Raw genomic sequence first — 21,120 nt, forward strand, 5'->3', positions numbered from 1 at the left:
TACTGAGATTTTCTTACCAAAGATACCAACAACTCCGTATTAAAAATGTTGTGGGAAAGCACTCTCAGGATACTTCTGGCTTAAAAATAAATAAGTATGACGTAGAAGTTTTTCTTTTTTGGAGACTATAACCAACATTGTACTCGTAACTAAATAATTATAATTAATTTAGTGTTAAGACTAACATCAAAATGGTCAAATTAATTAATTATTAGTAAAATAAGTGTATTATTTATTTATTTTTTTCTTTTTCTTGTAAATTGCTATCTAGAACGACGTCGACGAACCCTAAAATTAAAATGATGTAAGAATAAGGAAAAGAAAGACAAAAATTTGGAATTGTTAATAATAAAATAGGGAGAATATTGGTAGCATAGCACTATGGATGAATTGGATAGGAGAGATTCTTGAGAGAAGAATAAAATCGGAAGCTTAGCTGCCACCCATCGCACCGTATCAATTGGATTATTGCTTGCTTTACGTCCTCATCCGAATCCCATTTTTCAAATGAATCACTTCCATTGAATTTTTAATAATAATAATAATCATAATAATAATAAGCAATAAATATTATCGATAATTTTATTGCCAACAGAGAAGTTGACGTCAGAGCATATAAAATATTTGTTTCTTCAAAAAAGTCTTTCCCAGCTCAGCCACATTTATGTCACCCTCAACAAGTCAAATTTACATACAAACCCCAAAAGTCAAAAAGAAAAAGAAAAAAGACTATTTTTCCAATTGCTAAATGGAAGAAAAAAAAAAAAAAGAAGAAGAAAGGTAATTTACATACGAGGTAGTTGTCATGACATTGCCAACATGTAACCCCAAAGGACACAAGCTTTGGCTTGCTTCTTAAACAAAGGCAAAAAGATGCCTTCAATAGTTGATTGGACTTTCTTGTCTTCAAATTCAGAAAAACATATTTGCATACTCATTCATGGCTTTCCACTTTCCACCTGAAAAATCTAAAACAAAGACCCTTTTTTTCTTTTTGTTGTTGTTGTTGTTATTGTAAAATTTGAGTCCTTTTAGAAAATGGGAAATGAAGAAGCTTTGTGGCTCCTCCATTAGCTTTCTTGCAATGTCTGTCATTGCAAGTTGATCATGAGAAGCCACTGCTTGCAAGAAAGTTTCTCTTATGGCGACGAGACACCTGAAGCGATAGTTTTATTGTTTGGACCCGAGATGATTTGTAAACATGAAAACACTCCTGCAGATCTGTATCACTTGTTAATAACACCCATTCAGATTCATCATCTAAATACTTGAGATCAAATTTACTTATGTCACTGATACTAAATCGTTTTGCGATTTCATTCAGTAACTCTTCGTGTCTCCACCGGTTATGAACTCGAAAACGGATTTTCTCCTCCCCAAAGCTGACTTTTACTCTCTGAACTTCGACTGCTTCCGCCATCCCATTGCTTTCTTTTGCTGTGTGCACTACACATTCTGCGCCTGGATGTTTGCATAGAGATTTGCAGCTTTGGGATCTTCGAGGAACGTTTGATCCTTCCATAATCGATACATGTATCTCTACTTCACTTTTGACCCTCTTTAGCTCTCCATCGCAAGGATTCACTCCACCCATTTGATCTTCACTTCCTGCTTCGTTCCAATGGGGAATATTTTGATGGCTTCGACTAGAAAAGCATTGGCTCGAACTCGAACTTTGGCTACATGAAGAGGATGGAGATTTTGATGCTGCACGTTGGAGGTTGCTCATACCAACTTCATTTGATGTTTTCAGGCAATCTCCCATCTTTGCACCAAAAGGTGGACCTGAACCTGAACCTGATAGATTTGGAGAGGCCAACTCCTGGAAATTAGAATACAAGGATCCAATTTGAAAAGCACCAGATGCGCCTTCCACCGAGTCAATTACGAGCTGGAGTTTCTGCAATGAGTGACCGACCTTTTTTATTTTCCGAGAAGGCCAACGTTTAATCCCATGTTGCCGACATATCCTTTTCAATGTGGTAGGACAAACTGAAATAGGAAGAAAATGGGTTAAAGATGAAAAGTTTTGATGGTAGAAAGAATGTTAAAAGTTCACAGCTATCAAACAGCAGATGACAATAACTCATATCTTCACCACTTCCAAATGCAGCCTACCATGATTCTAGTTTCAAGCTAAAACATATTTAGTTACTCTACTGATATATAGGACGTTTTTCAAGACTAATATGTCTAATAATTTGCACTGAAACTAACAGTAGATTAGTACCTCCAATGCTTTTTGCAGCATCTTTTAAGCTACCCGCAAAATATTGCCGAAGAACTTGTAAGGTGATAGTCTTGTCCACCTTGGTTCGTCTTTTCTCACCAGTTTTTCCCAAACCTACATCAGGCAAGGTACCATTACCTACCGTTGTGCACTCCCCACTGTCCTCGACAACTCCATTCAGATCGTAATTAAATCCACGATGCTGGTAACCAGAGGAACTTAAGACTTCCGATGGTTTGCCCCCCTGGAAAAATGAGACAAAGCCACTATGTTGTTGGATGTTTTGAACAGATGAATTTGTTCGATGACTCGTTTCTAACTGATGGTTTTGTACCTTAGACATGTCCTGCATAGCGGATCTTCCATTTGCACCGAGACCCGCCTCTCCAAATGGAAACTGGCTTTCCTCTCCAAGTTTAACATCTGTAACAAGATGTAAACTTCTACAAGATTGTTGCATATTTTCCTCCCTACACTCCTTATCTGTTACAAGACGCAGGCTCCTGCAAGATCGTTGTATAATTGTGGACAATGAAGTGAGTAGCACTCTCTGCTCTTCAGGATCTCTACAATTTACAGGCAGGAAGAACTCTAGTACGAAATCGGTTTTACTAATATAAATGCAACGAAGGCGTATTGCAACTGCAGCATGTAATCCAAACAGCTTGGCATGGTGAGAAAGAGGATATTCTGTGTTACAAAAGGATGTAATATCACTTGAGAAACACGGCTCATTAGATTTAAATGCCATCCCAACAATGCCTTCGCCTTTTAGCAAATGATGCTCAGAGCATGCCTCATGAAATTCCTGAATTCGCTGATCGGCTACAAAGCAAGCTCGGTCTACCGTCGATACGCAGCAACTGTAGTTCTCATCCGAGTGCCGGCAACCCCCTCTACTTTGTTGGATACACGATGCCCAGGTTTGTGCCAAAGGCAAGCCGTGCGTTTCACAAGCTGTTTTCAAAGTGTTTTGAATCTCTAGTAATACAGCTTCGTTGGACCTGTTAAATACCTGCTGAAAGAGAGGATCAAAAAAATAAGTTCTTAGTGCAAATAAACATTTGATGTTCAAATGAACAGCGTGAAAAAGGTTGCATATTCGGTTCTGTCAAATGAATTTCATTCAGTTACCTTTTTATTCGGGTGGCCAATAACATCAGAGCTCCTAAGCTTGACTGCCTGCACTCAAAAACAAAAATTTCCACTTCCAATCAGTAAAGGATTCGTGAACTAAGAATTTAAGCTTCAGAAAGTACTACAAAAATGTCAACCCTGAACCAAAAGTGAGTTCTATATCTATGTTAGACCACAATCTGGCTTCAAGACACCGTGATTCGAACTTCTTCCAAGTTTTATCTCGACCCCGATTTATCTTCAGTGTTGAGAAACCAAATTCACATAAACAGATATCGATAGTTTTGATTCATGAATTACACCAAAAAGAAGTGTTTTAAAGGAATTTTTCACCATTAAACTATTGACCTCAGAGACTCTAAGAAGAATACTCAAACCAATTTACTCAGGTCCTTGTAGGCTATTAATAAGCAACCATCTTTTTTCTCTATTTAAACATTCAAGCGTTGATAAAGGAAAAATTACTTCCTGTATGTTTGTGAGTTCATGAGATTTTAAGCTGTTTTTCTACGAGTCCAATGATAAAAATTAATGATATACAATTTTAATAAATCCAAACCTTGAGGTAAACGTAACAAAGAAGAAGGATAAAAGAAGAAAGGCAAAAATTTGAAGATAAAATATCAAAGAGACCAACCTCAAGAGCTTTGCAAACATTCTCAAGTTCTGAACCATATTTGACCTGCTGGGTAACCATGACAACTTCAATGACTCCTAAACAGTTCTTGCTACCTTGTTCAAAAATAGGAAGTGCTACAGTTCCACGTACATCATGTTCGTGAGCATGATTGACTCTCGGGTATTCGTCGCTTCTAAAGAATCGAACATCAGGAGTCCACTCTGGAACCTTCCTGGAGAAAACTCGACCAGGCAATCCCAAAGCTTTTTTAGAATCTTCATTAGCAGTGAATTCATATGTTACAGAGACGTCGCGGTATTTAGTGAGTCTTGTGCAGCTAGAATTCTGAGAGAATGGGAGATCATTTGTTATGAGAACATTTCTTCCCCCTCTATTTATAGGCACCCATACTTGTACAAGAACATCTTTGTCTCTTACAAAATCTTTGATATACCCAACAGCTCGAATCAATCTCTCCATAACAGAAGTTGGAGAACCCAAATGTTCCCCAGGTCCTATCCACAATCTCCTACACATTTCAGAACCTTCAAAACCATTGTTTTCTGATTGATCAGAGCATTCCTCTTGCCCCATATCAATTCTTTTCCTCCCCAAAGACATCTCATCAGTCGAGATTTTCCTACCTTCTTCTTGATTACTTCTTGAAATCTGGGTCATGTTAAAATCACCATTCATGTCTGTAGCAGGCCATCCAATCAAAGGGTCTAAGTTGACACCAAAACTTGAAGGGCTAGTATGAAGAAACTCAGTACCATCAGCTGTTTCTAACCAACAACCATCCAAAAACAACCCATCCATGTAGTCTAAATCCATGGCAGTTTCAGCTGGAGCATCCAGCATTGTAGCTGGTGATAACATACCATCATCCATAAAAGAAAACTCCCCAGAAAACTCCAAGATGCTTAGAACTTCTTACCACTGATGATTCAGATATAGCTTAAACCGATCCAATATCAGATACAAACCCAGAAGAAGAAATTCCATTCCATGTTTAGGAAGAACCAACCTGTTGAATATTATAAGAAACATATTCAGTGGATTCTATATGAAACAAGGACAGGTTCAGAGAACAAAGTTAGCCACCGAAGAAGACTTTTAACATACACAGAGAAAACCCCACGGTCAAAAAAGCTTATGATTCACTAAAAGCACAAAAGAAAGTAGGATCAAAATACAATAAAGTTTCTTTTCAGAATTATATTTGCCAAAGTTTCACCCACTGATTCTCCCACCAAGAAAGACGAGACAACCAAACAAACACACCAAAAATTCCCAAACACAGAAGAAGAAGAAGAAGAAGAAGAAGAAGAAGAAGAAGAAGAAGAAGAAAAAGGAGGAGGAGGAGAAGGAGGAGGAGGAGGAGGAGGAGGAAACCCAACAAAGAAGAATAAATAGTTCTGAACTCACAAATTTGAAAGATTCAAAGAGATTCCCAAAAGGTTAGTTATATTATTCCTGCACTGTTCCTGAAATGGGTAGGAAGAAGAAGTGTCTGAAGACTAGGAACACGAGAAACTCTGCAGAAATGAAGAATGATTTCTTCAGAAAGTTTTTTCCATTTTTGCAGCCCAAAACCACAAAAACACCAAAGTCCTTCTCCCAATAATACCTCTCTTCAGCCCCTTTCCTTGTAAGTACTGCTTTATTCAGTGTGATTCTAATGCTGAAGATTCTTTCTTCGAAGTTCGAGCATGACCCCACAAAAGTTTTTTCATCAACCCAACTCCCCCTTTGCGTCCGGCTTTGGAATTCTCGCTGTAAAGTCAACTTGCACACTCTCTTCTCTTAAACAGTTAACACACACACACACACACACACACACAGAAAGAAACAAACAAAGAAAATGAAAAGCTAATGGGAAAACAGAGCTTTCTCGATCGCTTATGTGATGTGTGGGTGAAAACTAATGGCGTTGATGAGATTAAAGAATAAATCTTTTAATGCTTGATATGAATATTTAATTTGGGTAAGCGGAATTATACAAATACAAACAGTATCCATCAGAATCAGAATCTTTCAAATCAAAAGGGTTTAAATTAAAAGTATAAAACTAATTAAGTACAAAAGCATTGCTCTTCCCACTTCCAAAATAAATACCAACATAAGTTCTTGATCTTCCTTTGGATAATCCACCAACTGATCAACACTCAAGAGGATGGGTATATTAATTTAACAAAGCAAAACAAAACCCAGTTGGATTTTGAAAAGAAACTTTATAAAATTTGACGATAAAGACGATGACCCAGTTGCTGATTTTTCTCCAAAATCAATTAAAATTTAATTTAGTACCTGCAATCTCAAAGCTAATGGAAAGAGATGAAGAACTAGAAATTAAAAGTTAAATTTTTACTGCCATGTGCACTAATCTGACTGCATACGCTGCATCCAATGGACTTCCCACTAATCAAAATTTAGATTAAAAAGGAAATTTTTTGGTAAACATCATTAAGCATTTGGCTTTTGTTTATTAATTATTAGTTTGTATTTAAATAAGTTTGAGATTCAGACGTCAGCCACACCCACCATTAAAATATTGGTATAAAAAAATCTAAAGAAAGTTCATCAAAAGATGAGCTCAGCACCCATTTGCATTATTTTAATTCAGTTCAATTTTGTTTGTGACTTCTGCTCCATGTGGGTTTCCTTTATACACACCTTGCTGACACAATCAAATTCGTTCTTTTATTCTCCTTCTCCGTAAACACAACACCCATCCATTAATTTCTGACCCTTGTTCTGATCTCTATCGATTCAATATCACCTCTTCTTCAAATCAATATATATCCCTTTTGAATCTCTTCTATAAACCATTCACACATATCTTTCTTTCCTACCTTTGTTACATAGAAAAAAATAATAAAAACAGCTTCACATGAGTATATAAACCATGTACTTAGTCCATTTTCTCGTTTAGTTTGACGCACTACTAAACGTCTTCACCTATCAACTTAAACTTCTTTGATCATCCATGATCAAACTTGGTACCAAAAAAATCTAGAAGATTTTGTTTTAAGTAGTATCTTCAATTAATATTAATTTTTACTAGTTGGGTGTAGCTCTCCCTTTTTCTTTTTCTTTTTTTTCTTTTTTTTTGGGAGTCAAGAAACTAAAAGGGGAAATAGAAGGTAATAAATGGAAGTTTGTTATTAAATTAGTTAAATGGATGAAAAGAAAAAGGAGGGGTGAGATATGTGGTGGGTGTGGTGTCTTATTATAGAAGGAGATTTGTATGGATCACATGGTATTGACATCATTACATCTTGGTGTTGAGATCCAATGTTGAAAGATTATCTTATTTTTGTCTAATAATAATAATAATAATAATGTGTTTTAATTAAAATTGGACTTAATTGATTTAGTTTATATATATGAATTAAGGAAAGGAAATGAAGAAATGAAGAAATGTCCTGATCATAAAAAAGAGGAGGAGGAGGAGGGGGTGGTGGACATGATAATGTTGGATTGTTGTTTGTTTTATATATATATATATATATATATGTATATATATATATGTATATGTTATGGTGGGGATAAGTGATTTAGAAACCTCTCATTGATTGACCAAAAGAGACAACTGTGTGTTAAAGGGACCAACAGAATTTGGAAGAATCAAAGTGAGGGTAAAAACGTCATCTCACCCCTCTGATTCCATAGTCCCATTTGAATTTCTCATACTTCCTCTCATGAGACACTGAAAAACAGGCGGCTTTGGAGTTGAAGATTTTCACTTAATTTATTTTTTGTCTTCTGATGTCATCTTCCTTTAACCAAAAGCTTTCTCTTTTCTTTCTTTCTTTCTTTTTTTATTTCTCTCTTCCTTCTTACCAACATCTCCTCAACTTTTCTTACACTCTTAACCTAAATTCATTTTCTAGTACTTTCCTCTCTCTACCTCAAATTCATACAAATATCAATGAAAATATATGCATGTAATAACCTCTATTTCTTTCTATCTAAAACGAATTTAATTTACGCATCATGATAATTTTTGTAGAAGATTGCATTTTTAGTTCTAGCAAAACGTACATGTTTAACTTCTGAGTTTTTAAAACTTATATTCTAGTCTTAAGTTTTCAAAGTATACTTTTTTTCGTTGTTGCTGAAACCTTTTGAATTAGAGATGTCATTTCTTAACAAAATAAAGAAACTAACTTGATGTTAAAAAAAAAAAAAAAAGAGTAAAAGATCAAACAATTATCAAATAATGTTTAAGTTTTGGTTTCAATTTCATTTACGTGATTATGTTAAACTTCGCAAATTATTTATATGGTTGCAATATAAACTTTACGTGATATCTCTATTTACATCTCTAGGTCTTTGTGTTTAGTTATTGTTTAAGGTAGAAGATCGTGGAATAATAAATAGGAAAATATGTAGGTAAGGTTTTCTTTGATGGGCAGTGTGGATAAAATTTTTGTGGATAATTTTTAGGGTTTAAATAAACTCTATCCACTGAGTTACAAATAAACTAAATCATAACCTAACCGAACTCATCAAAATTTAGGTTAGAAGTTATCCTTATATTCTAAACTCATTCTAAGTTTCGATTTAGCTTTTATGGTTTAAAATAAAATATTTTTTATTAAAATTCTTACTAATTTAATAGATAAAGACAATAATTATTATTTCAAAGTCACGTAAATAAATACCCACTTTCTCTTTGTCATTATCCTTTCATATTTCATATTCCTTTAATAAGTAAGATTTGCTTTTAAAAGAAAACGAGAGGCCTTGAAAATTAAGTACTTGGCCACAAACGTTTGCTCAACCCATTTTCTCTTTTACACAAAAAAAGAAAAAAGAGGAAAGAAAAAAAGCTATTTTTAGTTACTTTCTAAAGAAAATATTTTATATGAGAAAACAAATTATTCATTAAGAATTGAAAAATGTTAGGGTCTAGAATTGACAATATTATAGAGCATGAATAATTAAAAAGAAACTAAAAGTACAAAAACAATAATTAATAATAGGGACATAAAATGAAGAAAATTGAAATTTTGCAATGGAATTATTGTATTAATTGAATATTGAAAAGAAAAAAAAAAAAAAAAAAAGGAAAAATTAGGATCCAAAATAAACAGGTTGGTCCCAATCAAGCAATGGCCAGAAGTAGAAGTCAATTTTTAGAAAATCCCACTAACCAACAGATAAACATACCCAATTCTGTAAAACAATAGTGGCCTTAAATTCATTTTGTTACATTACATATCAAATCAAACAAAAGTTTTCTTTCTTTTCAATTAAAAGAATATAAAAAGTTGCCTTTCTCTTTCAAAATTACAACCCATTTATTATTATTCAAATAGTTAAACCAAATTTGTGGTAATTTGCACGTCAAGAGAACTTTTAAAAGAAATTCTTTAAAACAAGAAAAATATGTGATAGCTAATTACCTAATATCAACCGTTAACAATTTAAACGTAGTTCGGTTAGTTGAAAAATTATATCTTCAAATTAAAAGATTAGACGAATTAAAATAAATATATAATTAATTGATGTTTGAGGGAGGACAAAAAAAAAAGTGCTTTTCAAAATGAAATATTTTTTCCTTTAAATTATGAGCTTACCCCTTTGACAAGTTTTTTTATTTTGTGTTTTTAATTGTTCATCGAAAGGTAATAAATCCTCAAATGTTATTTATGGCTAATAAGTCTTTAATCTATTAGATATTTTCTAAAATTAATATAAGAAGTTTATTAAACATACAAACGAAAATTGAATATGTTTAGGAGATTTGAGAATACGTCAAACACCGATTTGAAAGTTTAAGAACTTATTTGATTTTTTTAAAGACTTATTTGACACAAACCTAAAATTTATAGACTAAATTTACAATTCAATATCTCTTCATGAGCGGCGGAAAAGAATTAGTAATATAATATATGAAAGAATAGATTTAGTATAACTAACTAAATGGGTTTAGATGAGTAATATGGTATTAAATATATATATTAAAAAAAATTATGGAATAAAAATTTAATGTTCTCTAATAAAATAGCATTTTTTAAATAAAACTTTAACATACTTATTTCATTTATGTCTAAATTTCTTGGAACTGAAGAACCTAATTTTGAAATGCAAGCAGGCAGGCGAGAGTACTGAGATTGTAACAAATAACAAATAAAAGAATTACATAGAAAATAGCATTTTATTACATGATCAATATTTCGATTACATCTTAAAATACATTTATCTTGATGCATCTCATTCTCATCTTACTCGAACGAAAGTAAAATGTTTAAAGAAAGATACAAGAAGAATTTATTACATGACAGAATATGATAGAATAACTTTGTGTACTATATAAATATATATTTTTTTTTTTATTATTACATGCTATCAATTGAAACAGCATGGAGTCGCTTCACCCATTTTCGTATAATTTATGGAACAAGTGGATAGTACCTTCAAGTGTCTATCTTCACATTGAGATGAGATGCAAGCTTCTGGCCCAGAGACTTGTCCGCCTATTCCAAAATATCATATCCAAACAAACCATTAATTCAATCTCACTAACAATTCTCCATACACAACTTCACATAAGATCCAGCATACACACCTGGGACCAGTAAGAAATCCAGATGTTACGGATCTCGTGGGTGACACGAGGGTCGGATAATGCATCCACCCATCTACCCACAAATCGTTCTTGCCTGCGTTATAAACAAATGAGCAAACCAAACCAGTTACATGATCAAAATATATACAAAATTGTAGACCTATTAAAAGTTACCTGTCTGCTGGCCAAGATCTGTATTTTTCTCCCGGCTGCTTGAAGTTGTTCTCCTTCTCAATTACGCACTAAATTCAGCAAGAGATATTTCAAAAGGTTAGCATACTTGTTAATCTAAAAAAAAGGCAAAAGGAGTTAATGTTGAAACATTCAAAAGATACTTGTATTGATCACTGACCCTCTCACGCTTTCCTGTGTAAACAGCAGGTGGTTGAGGATACCTCTCGGCATGGTGAGCAGGATCTATTCTTGAAGGGAAGTAATTGACCTGAAAAACAAAGAAAAACGAAAGGAAAAGACCATAACAATCAAATTACCAAGAAGTTGACCTGCTCAATGTGCACAAAACCATGGCCACTTAAGTTCGACTAGCAAATACTTGTTAGTCCAACAAATGTGTTGGCATGCATAAAACTCAGATTGAGTACACTAAAATGACACATATGAGAATAATAAGAAATTTTGAGTGGGAAATGCACTAAACTAATTTTTTAAACATATAAATGCAGGTATAAAATGATATATTTTTTAAAATGTATATTTTAGTAAATGTATCTTTGTTGTTGTGTCGTGTTATGAAATTTTAAAAGATGATATGTCCTTGTGTCCATGCAATGATTTATTCGCATCTATACTTCTTCAATCCTAAGCCATGAATTGCAGATTAACTAAAATTACGCACATGAAAAATATTACTAATATTCCCACTTTTAGATACAAGACAGGAAAAAATAAGTATGAAATACCTCTTCATCTCGATGCATAAAGTTCATGAAACCGTCATGGTGATTGTTGTGATGAGCACACTTAGGTGCATTAACAGGAAGTTGGAGATAGTTTGGTCCAAGACGATGCCTCTGAGTATCTGCGTAGGAGAAGATCCTAGTTTGAAGCAATTTGTCATCTGAATAGTATATTCCAGGTACTATAATGGCAGGACAAAAGGCCAGTTGTTCATTCTCTGCAAAGAAGTTATCGATGTTCTTATTCAAAACCAAGCGGCCAACTGGCTGCAAGGGCAAGATATCCTCGGGCCAAGTCTTGGTTACATCTACAGGATCAAAGTCATATTTATCTTCATGATCTGGGTCAATAGTCTGAATGTAAAGCTTCCATTCAGGGTAGCTTCCAGCTTCAATTGAATCATAGAGATCCTGAGTAGCATGGCTATGATTACTTCCTCCAACACGGATAGCTTCTTCATCCAACAAACACTTGACTCCACAGGTAGGCCTCCAATGAAATTTCACATAGTGTACTTTCCCTTCCTTATTAATCAGAGTATAAGTGTTAACACCTGAACCATCCATGTGCCTGTAATCTTGTGGGATGCCAAGATCATCAAATAGAAATGTGAACATGTGTAGGCTTTCAGGATGATGAGAAAAGAAGTCAAGGATTCTCCAATTTTCCTGGATATGAGACTTGGGATTCGGTTTGAGAGCATGTACCATGTCTGGAAATTTCATACCATCACGGACGAAAAATACAGGAAAGTTGTTGCCCACAAGATCAAAATTTCCCTGAAGAGAAAGAAAACGGGACGCTTGAATTTTTTATTACCATGAATCAGGTCATATAAACAAAGCCTGATCAAAGCATGTACTTACATTTTACATCTAAGCAAATGGAAGCTACTAGAACCAAATCCCATATTTAATTTTCCAGCACAAACAAATATAAATATTATGTACATCCTGCTGATGGAATGCGATAGCATATAATCTAATAAACTGATAAAAATTTCATTACCAAAATCATATCTGGCATTGCAATCTTGTGCTTCTTTTTAATATATAAATGTCATTAAGTGTTGTAATTATAAGGTAATGTAGAACCAATAAAGCATGAAGCAATAACAATGTTAATTACCTCCCTGGTGTAGAACTTAACAGCAAAACCTCGGGGATCTCTGAGCGTTTCAGGGCTTCCACGCTCATGGATAACTGTGGAGAAACGAACAATAACTGGAGTCTGAACTCCAGGGGCTCGAAGAAAATCAGCACAAGTAAGGTGGGTGATATCATGAGTCACCTCAAAAAACCCTTTTGCACTAGCTCCTCTAGCATGAACAACACGCTCTGGAATCCGCTCTCTATCAAAATTAGCCAGTTTTTCCACAAGATGGTAATCCTCTAGGAGTATAGGTCCTATTTTCAAGCATATTCATCAATAATCTTCTTTCAAATACAAATGACAAAAACCACAACAATATTTGGTATTCTCAATCTCATCTATAGCGTAACCTTGCTAAACAAATTGTTTACCTCTGGATCCAATGGTCAAGGCAGAGTTATTGTTCCACACAGGAGCACCAGAATTAGTAGTCCAGAAGGGAGTGTTGTAAGCACTTGAAGGTCGTTGCTGCATTGTAAGAAAATAACAGATAGCAAAAACTTAGTCGAAAAATTCAGAAGAAATCCCGAAAACTAAATGAAAAACTTCATCAACATTCCGTGTAGAACAACAAATACCTTGTAAGGATCCATTTCAAGAACAGATTAGAGACAAACCCAGATAGCTGGAGAATCAGAAAAGAATGCACCGATGATGGATGAAGCGAAAAGTTAAAAGTGAAGATCATATATATATAGTAAGCAGCGCCCGGAGCTTGCGCTTTATTAATGGCATCCCCGTCTTTTTCTCTCCATCATCCTCTCCTCTTTCCCCCTCTCATAACTTCCCGCTATTTTTAATTCTTAAATTTGTGAATACATTATCGTATTTAGCCAAAAAAAAAGCAAGAATTGGTTTAATAAACTACTTCTCTTCCAAAAACTATATCAATAATGATGATGAAACAATAAAAATGTTGTTCATGTTAATTTCAAAGAAGAAATCAAAATTACTAAAAATTTGCTTTGAATTTTTATGCCATTACACAACAGACAAAAATGGATCGAAGGAGTAGTTAGATTGAATGGCATACCTGGTCTGGTCTCCAGGTAATAAAGTGATTACGCCTACAAGTAATTAATACTTTGTTACATATGATTTCATTTTTCAAATGTAAAAGTTTGTCGTTGTTTCGTTACAACTTTGTCGCCATGATTGTTATTGTAGTGAAAGAGCTTAAATTTCAATTTTATCTACGTGGTTTTAAAAATTTTATATTATAATCCTTGGTTTAAACGTAACTCAATGAATAAAACATCAATTATCAACTACGTAACTCAATGAATAAGTGCTAAAATAAGAAGAAAAAGAAAATCAATAAGACATTCACTATCAAAGACCAATTGTTCAACCAAAAAGTATGATTATATTTGATAATTCAATTGAATCTAAAGTTTTTTTTTTTTTTTTGAAAAAAATGAATATCTTTTAATGATTGGGATTTTGAAGACGTGCAACAATTAGCCGATGCTTAACTTTTACTCTAAATAGAGTATATATCTAACTCATCTCTATCATATCTAAGTTTAATTGAATGTTGTGTTTATGTCTAATTTTTCGAACGTTTTTTAAGCATAACAATAGCATGATAAGGAATTAAACCTCGAACATGATTAGGGTTTAAAGTTTAGGATTAAATCAATCACAAATAATTAAAAATAAAAAATTCCCATGGTAAGGGCTTGATTGGTTGAAGTACAAGATGGAGCTTTGTGTTTTTGGGATGAAGGAAATATTTGTAGTCAGAAATGGAGCAGATGGGTTGGCCCCAATGGTACAGTGAGTGGGCAGATGTAGAAGTCAATGTTGCAAGTACACATTAACCAACCAATATACCCAAATATATAAATGGTTACAATAATAGCCTCAAGAGATTTTGTTGCATGACATGTCAAATCAATAGAAAAAGGTCTCATGATTATAACCTATTGTTTCCTTTTAAATATTTTAAAGCAAATTTCTTATAATTTGCAATTTGCATGTCTACAACTTAACAATACAGCTCCATTTCTTAATATAATATTTATATATATATATATATATATGTTATCTTTTAATTGCAAGTTAAAGAATTTAGGTATAAGTAGAATGACTTTTCAAAGAAAACAAAATTGCTTTTAATTATATGATAAATGTAGTCTCCAACATTAAACCTTTGTTAAATAAATTTCCAAACTTTAAAAGACCTATAAACTTTTTATTGTGTTTAATTAGTTATTGACCTCTAAAATTTTATAATTAATAGTTCCTTCACCTATTTGACATTTATTTATGACAAAAATTATAGTGTTTAATTAGCGATTAACCTTTAAATTTTGGCTCTTCACCTATTTGACATCTATTTAGAAAAATTTAAAATTTTAATGTCTTATATATTATATAAGAAATTCAGTTTAATGTCACATAAATAAAACACTATTCATTGGTTCCAGCTAAGTACTCTTAAAATTCATACCTAATTGACACAAATATGAAGATCAAAAGACAAAATTTGAAGGTTAACCATTCTTTCTTTGAGAGGATGTATGTGAAAATCCATAATTTGGAACGTATTTAGTACAAGTTTCTAGATAACAAGAAATTTAATTTTGTTTCAAGCTCATGAATGTTTTGAAACAATAATACAAGAAATTACACAACACTTCTATTTCTCAAAAGTTACCTAATGACTCCACGAATCCCTACACTATAGTCATTCTTATAAGTCATAAACCGACATCACCAAAATTGTAAGTCATAACTAGAAATAAACAAACTCACGTACTAAGCGCACATAAAACTTGAAGTAAAAAACTCATATAGCGTGAGTTCCGACATATTACACACGCAACTTATATGAAAGATGAAAAGAAAAAACGCGACGATCGATCATTGCAGATAATATGTGAGGGTGAAAAGCACAAACAATAGCTTTATTAGATTGACATATTTAAGTTGAACAGTCACATAAGAGAGATGCAAATATCAAAACATGGTATAAAACAACATGATGGACTAATAACTGATATATTGATCATCTCAAATGGCTTCCCCCTTTCCGTATAATTTACCAACTCAACACTCCTCAAATGCTTGGCCTCACGTTGAGATGAGATGCAAGCTTCTGACCAACGGACCTGTCAGCCTGTTCCATAATACCATAAAAACAAACCCCCATTAAATCTCCTCACTAACAATTCTCCTTACAACTTGACATAATACATATATGTCGAAGATACGCACCTGAGACCAGTAAGAAATCCAGATGCTGCGGATCTCGTGGGTGACACGAGGGTCGGACAAAGCATCCACCCATCTGCGGATAAACCGTTCCTGCCTGCAATATAAACAAACCACCAGCTCAGTTTACATGAAGAGAAAACAATGGGTGCATTCTTCCAATAACAACCAAAAATATACAAAAGTTACCTGTCTGGTGTCCACGATCTGTATCTCTCTCCGGGCTCCTTAAAGTTGTTCTCCTTCTGAATTACACACTGGTGTAACAAATGATGTCATGAGGAATCTCAAAAGGTTAGCATACTTGTTAACCAAACAATAGGAAAGAGAGTTGATGTTAAACATTAAATGAAAAAGGAAAAATATCAACCACTGACCCTCTCACGCTTCCCAGTGCAGACAGCAGGTGGGTGAGGATACCTCTCGGCGTGGCGAGCAGGATCAAACCTTGAAGGGAAGTAATTCACCTGAGGCAAAGCATAACCAAAGGCAGGGTCAGAACAATCAAATTACCAAGCAATTGGTTTTGCTTAAAGTGCTATGCCATGAGCATGATTAACTAAAATATGCACATGAAATGCAAATAAAAAGAAACGCCACCATCTTCTAGATATAAGACAGCAAAAGGTACACTATACCTCCTCATCTCGGTGCATAAAGTTCATGAAACCCTCATGGTGATTGTTGTGGTGAGCACACTTAGGTGCATTAGCAGGGAGCTGCAGATAGTTTGGTCCAAGACGGTGCCTCTGAGTATCTGCATAGGAGAAGATCCTGGTCTGAAGCAATTTGTCGTCCGAATAGTAGATTCCAGGAACTATAATGGCAGGGCAAAAGGCCAGTTGCTCATTCTCCGCAAAAAAGTTGTCAATGTTCTTATTCAAAACCATGCGACCAACTGGCTGCAAGGGCAAGATATCTTCGGGCCAGGTCTTGGTTACATCTAGAGGGTCAAAGTCATATCTATCTTCATGATCAGGGTCAATAGTCTGAATGAAGAGCTTCCACTCAGGGTAGTTGCCAGCCATAATTGAATCATACAGGTCCTGAGTGGCATGGCTGTGATTACTTCCTCCAACACGAATAGCTTCTTCCTCCAGCAAGGACTTGACTCCACAGGTAGGCCTCCAGTGAAATTTCACATAGTGTGCTTTCCCTGCTTTGTTAATCAGAGTATAGGTGTTAACACCTGAACCGTCCATGTGCCTGTAATCTTGTGGGATACCAATATCATCAAATAGGAATGTGAACATGTTCAAACTTTCGGGATGGTGAGAAAAGAAGTCAAGGATTCTCCAATTCTCCTGAATGTGGGACTTGGGATTCGGTTTGAGAGCATGTACCATGTCTGGAAATTTCATACCATCACGGATGAAAAATACAGGGAAGTTGTTGCCCACAAGATCAAAATTGCCCTGATAGTTAAAGGTCGATTCAAATTTGTATTACCATGAGTCGCATAAACAAACCATAAAGAAAGCGTGACTTTACATTTGAACAAAAGAAAAGATGCACAAAAGATGCAAATTCTATTCCAGCAAAAATATAGTATATTTCGTACTTCTGGATGATAAAACGTGACTAATAGACAAATGGACGTAGTAGAAGTGCAGCCTAAAAAGTAATGCAATAGGCATGGACCAAGTTAAAGGAGTACAAAAGACAAGCCAGTTACTCTTATCACAACAATTGCATTCTTATGCTTCTTTGAATTAGGAATGCCAGAATTGTTGTAGCAATAAATTATGTGCAACCAAAAAAGCATAAACAAATAAAACTCTCACCTCCCTGGTGTAAAACTTCACAGCAAACCCTCGGGGATCCCTCAGTGTTTCAGGGCTGCCACGTTCATGGATAACAGTGGAGAAACGTACAATAACTGGAGTCTGAACTCCAGGGGCTCGAAGGAAATCGGCGCAAGTAAGGTTGGAGATATCATGAGTCACCTCAAAAAACCCTTTGGCACTAGCTCCTCTAGCATGGACAACACGCTCCGGAATACGCTCTCTGTCAAAGTTAGCAAGTTTCTCCACTAGATGGTAATCCTCAAGGAGAATAGGACCTGCCAAATAAAACATATATGAGTATTTCCATCGATAGTCCGTCCTTCAAATACAATGGACCAATCAAACATTTTTGGTATTCTTATCTATTGCAATATAGAGCAAGATTTAAAACAATTTTGCCAGAAAATTTATAGAATTAAGATATGAAGAAGATATTCGTCAAGCAAGGACAACTTCTCCAGGGACTAATTTTTTCTCACATTCTACAACTACCAGAATTGGCAGAATATAGACCTTTAATAACAAAATGGACCATCAACTTTCAGGAACTGGTCTTAATTGACATTAGAGCGCAACACATGACGAATAAGTGGCAAAACTAGCTCACTCATCAAACCAAGTATACCACAACTTGAATAGCTTCTAAGCACATAAGACCAACAAACAAATCTTCAAAGATGAAAACAGCCTTCACTTTTAATAACAAGGTATTAGAGCCTCCAACCTCACTAATTCTCCGTAGGCATGGCCGGGAGATGCAGGGTAGAGGCTTGACAAGAAACTTCGAGGGAATCTCCAAACATCTCAATTCATTACTACTAAATTTTAAACCTAGATTCACAGTTCTTCTATTACAACTAATATCAAAACCACTATCCAACAAAAAAGAAATAATAAACGCGCAATATTAACATAATCTTATTGATGTTTTAACAACTAAATCAAATCCCGGAATATCAGAAACCAATTCTTACCCCTGGGTCCAACGGTCAACGAGGAGTTGTTGTTCCACACTGGTGCACCAGAATTCGTAGTCCAGAAAGGGGTGTTGTAACCACTTGAAGGTCGGTGCTGCATCGTTGGAAAAAGATGAAAAAAAAAAAACTTAGCAAAAATATACACAGCAATTAAACTAGCTAAACATCCTCCTCCATAGAATCAAAGCCTTCGTCTATCGTCGAATAAAAAGATGTAAACGAAAAACTAAAATAAACATCAAAGAAAAACAAAATTTTCAAACATTCCGTGTAGCTGTATCCGATAAAAACGCAAACAATTAGAAACAAAAGCAGAGAAAAAACAAGATGTCGATAAGAAGAAATTTAAAATTTAAAAAAAAAAAAAGAAAAAAAAACGATAATATCAAGAGCCAAGAAGGCAACGTTGAAGAAAAGAAGTAAAAGCAAAAAAGGCGTTATTAGATTAATAAGGAGGAAAAAGAAAAGATATTGAAAATGGAAGGGATGAGAATTAGGGCATGAAGAAGGGGATACCCTGTAAGGATCCATTGGAGGAAGGGAAGAAGGAGCGAGAGAGTAAGGGTTGGAGAACGTGGAAAGAAGAAAACGATCAAGGAAGAGAGAAAAGGGAAGAAGGATATAAATAAAAGCAAAGCCTCCGTGGCTTCCGCTTTAGTAATGCCGTCCCCATCTCTCTTCACTTTTTTTTTTTTTTCTATATATATATTTTTAAATCTCATAGTCATTTTATTCTTTGCCACACGTCCCAATAACGCTGATCTTCTCCCCTTTTTCTCGCGATTTTTTCTTATTCTTTCGCGATAAAATTAATTCTTTCGCGATTTTTTCTATATATATATTCTATAAATATTTTAGTTTATTTTATTATATTAAAAAAAGTTTATAAATTTTAATTAAATTACAGAATTTAGTCCATGTTTTGGAATTTAATTCTTATCCAACATATTGAATTTTGGTAAATTATTCCAACCTTTTTAAGATATTAATCTTTGACTATTCTTTTATGAAATAGGTTTGGCATCCTTCCTAGAAAAATATCTACTACCATCTAATCATATATCATATATGAAGTACACATTGTATATCTACACATACATAAAAATCGTACCTATAAACGCGTATATATAAGTAGTTTTAGACGTGCATTACATGATATTACAAGAGTTTTTTTTTTTTTTTTTACTTTTTAGTATTAGCCTATTCCGGTTACTAGATATATATATATATATATATATATATATATATATATATATATATATATATATATATATATATATATATATATATATATATATATATATTTTAGGAGTTTTTCAAAAACAAAAAAGGAAAAACAATTTATTTATAATTAATATAAAATCATTAAAATACAAAATTTATTACCTTTATCTTTTATGTAGCGTAGATACGTTGGAACATTTTCTAATATAGTCAAAATGAACTAAAACATATCTGCCGGAGTGTTTTGTGGTAAAATTATCTGCTAGTGCACACAAAGAGAAATGGTGACGTAAGAAATTCACTAACTTTTTTATTTAATCGGATATTGTGTCTAACTAACATGGGCAATATCAATTTTATAGAAAATGACAAGGATCCACGTATTATGTAAACCAATCAATTTAACTTAAATTAAATGTAAACAACAATAATTAATTAATTAACTCTTTTGCTTTTTTATTTATTTATTTTAAAATCAGTTGAACTTAATTAAAATTAAAATATTTAGTTGGGTTGTTCTTTTTTGAGAGATTTTTTTATTAACAAAATGATAAAATCAATTATTGACTTTGTATTATCTCTAAACTTGTAGGGATTGAAGCTTTTAACACATTTATTTATTGTGCTTAGAGAAGGAAAAACAAAACCTTTTTATCCTAGTTGAATTTGTTAAAAAAATTATACCTAATAAAATAAATAAAAATATATTTAAATCTAAAATCTTTTTTAAACGAAAACATTTTACGAATATACTCAAAAGTTAAAACTACTTATAAAATATATCAAAAGCTATCAATTTCTTCGCGGTTTGTTAATCTTTTGTATAATATTTTTTTCATTTTAATGAAATTTATTTTTATTTTAAAAATAATATAAGTAGAGGGGGTTTTTACATTATTTAAAAAGTCGGTGTTGATTTTTTCTTTTTACAAATTCAACAAATTGATATTTTTAAAAATAGCAGACTACGTTAAAATGTTTACGAGCTATAACAAAATTTTGGATTCTATCAATTATAGAAATTGATAGAGTTTTATCATTCTCTAACAATGTCACTGATAGAAGCATATTAGTGTCTATCAATGTTAGAATCTGAAATTTTGCTATATGTTATAAATATTTTGTCAAATTTGTTGTTTTTGACAATTATTCTACAACAAATCTATGAATTTTGATTATTTGTTTCGATAATTTTAAAAACATTTTCAAAATTAACTCAAAAGTCTTATGTAAACCCATTTTAAGAGTGTTTGAACAATACATGATTTATTTATTAT

The 21,120-nt window shown here is 33.4% G+C and overlaps 3 protein-coding genes across 8 annotated transcripts; all 3 read right to left on the reverse strand.

Moving 5' to 3' along the window:
* Positions 1 to 557: 557 nt before the first annotated feature.
* LOC103493814 (protein NLP4) lies at positions 558 to 5,917 on the reverse strand. Of its 6 annotated transcripts, none has more exons than XM_051087780.1 (6): positions 5,415 to 5,885; positions 4,005 to 5,013; positions 3,365 to 3,412; positions 2,565 to 3,245; positions 2,231 to 2,474; positions 558 to 1,992 (listed from the first exon to the last, which is right to left on the reverse strand). In XM_051087780.1, the coding sequence occupies exons 2-6, from the start codon at positions 4,875 to 4,877 to the stop codon at positions 1,106 to 1,108; spliced, it is 2,733 nt and encodes a 910-aa protein (XP_050943737.1). In that variant the 5' UTR covers positions 4,878 to 5,013; positions 5,415 to 5,885; the 3' UTR covers positions 558 to 1,105. The 6 variants fall into 6 exon arrangements, with proteins under 6 accessions (XP_050943737.1, XP_008452962.2, XP_008452959.2 ...); XM_008454740.3 differs by having other exon boundaries at positions 2,565 to 3,248; positions 5,415 to 5,772; XM_008454737.3 differs by having other exon boundaries at positions 2,231 to 3,248; positions 5,415 to 5,774.
* Positions 5,918 to 10,136: 4,219 nt separating this feature from the next.
* LOC103493813 (catalase isozyme 1-like) lies at positions 10,137 to 13,394 on the reverse strand. Its single transcript, XM_008454735.3, has 8 exons — positions 13,215 to 13,394; positions 13,008 to 13,104; positions 12,613 to 12,890; positions 11,487 to 12,263; positions 10,919 to 11,008; positions 10,741 to 10,808; positions 10,567 to 10,660; positions 10,137 to 10,474 (listed from the first exon to the last, which is right to left on the reverse strand). The coding sequence occupies exons 1-8, from the start codon at positions 13,227 to 13,229 to the stop codon at positions 10,415 to 10,417; spliced, it is 1,479 nt and encodes a 492-aa protein (XP_008452957.2). The 5' UTR covers positions 13,230 to 13,394; the 3' UTR covers positions 10,137 to 10,414.
* A 2,133-nt stretch (positions 13,395 to 15,527) lies between these two features.
* On the reverse strand, positions 15,528 to 19,301 carry LOC103493812 (catalase isozyme 1). The gene is made up of 8 exons (XM_008454734.2): positions 19,136 to 19,301; positions 18,617 to 18,713; positions 17,640 to 17,917; positions 16,494 to 17,270; positions 16,233 to 16,322; positions 16,045 to 16,112; positions 15,859 to 15,952; positions 15,528 to 15,760 (listed from the first exon to the last, which is right to left on the reverse strand). The coding sequence occupies exons 1-8, from the start codon at positions 19,148 to 19,150 to the stop codon at positions 15,701 to 15,703; spliced, it is 1,479 nt and encodes a 492-aa protein (XP_008452956.2). The 5' UTR covers positions 19,151 to 19,301; the 3' UTR covers positions 15,528 to 15,700.
* Between the last annotated feature and the right edge of the window lie 1,819 nt (positions 19,302 to 21,120).

The sequence above is a fragment of the Cucumis melo genome, chromosome 7, assembly GCF_025177605.1.
Source record: "Cucumis melo cultivar AY chromosome 7, USDA_Cmelo_AY_1.0, whole genome shotgun sequence".
NCBI lineage: Eukaryota > Viridiplantae > Streptophyta > Magnoliopsida > Cucurbitales > Cucurbitaceae > Cucumis > Cucumis melo.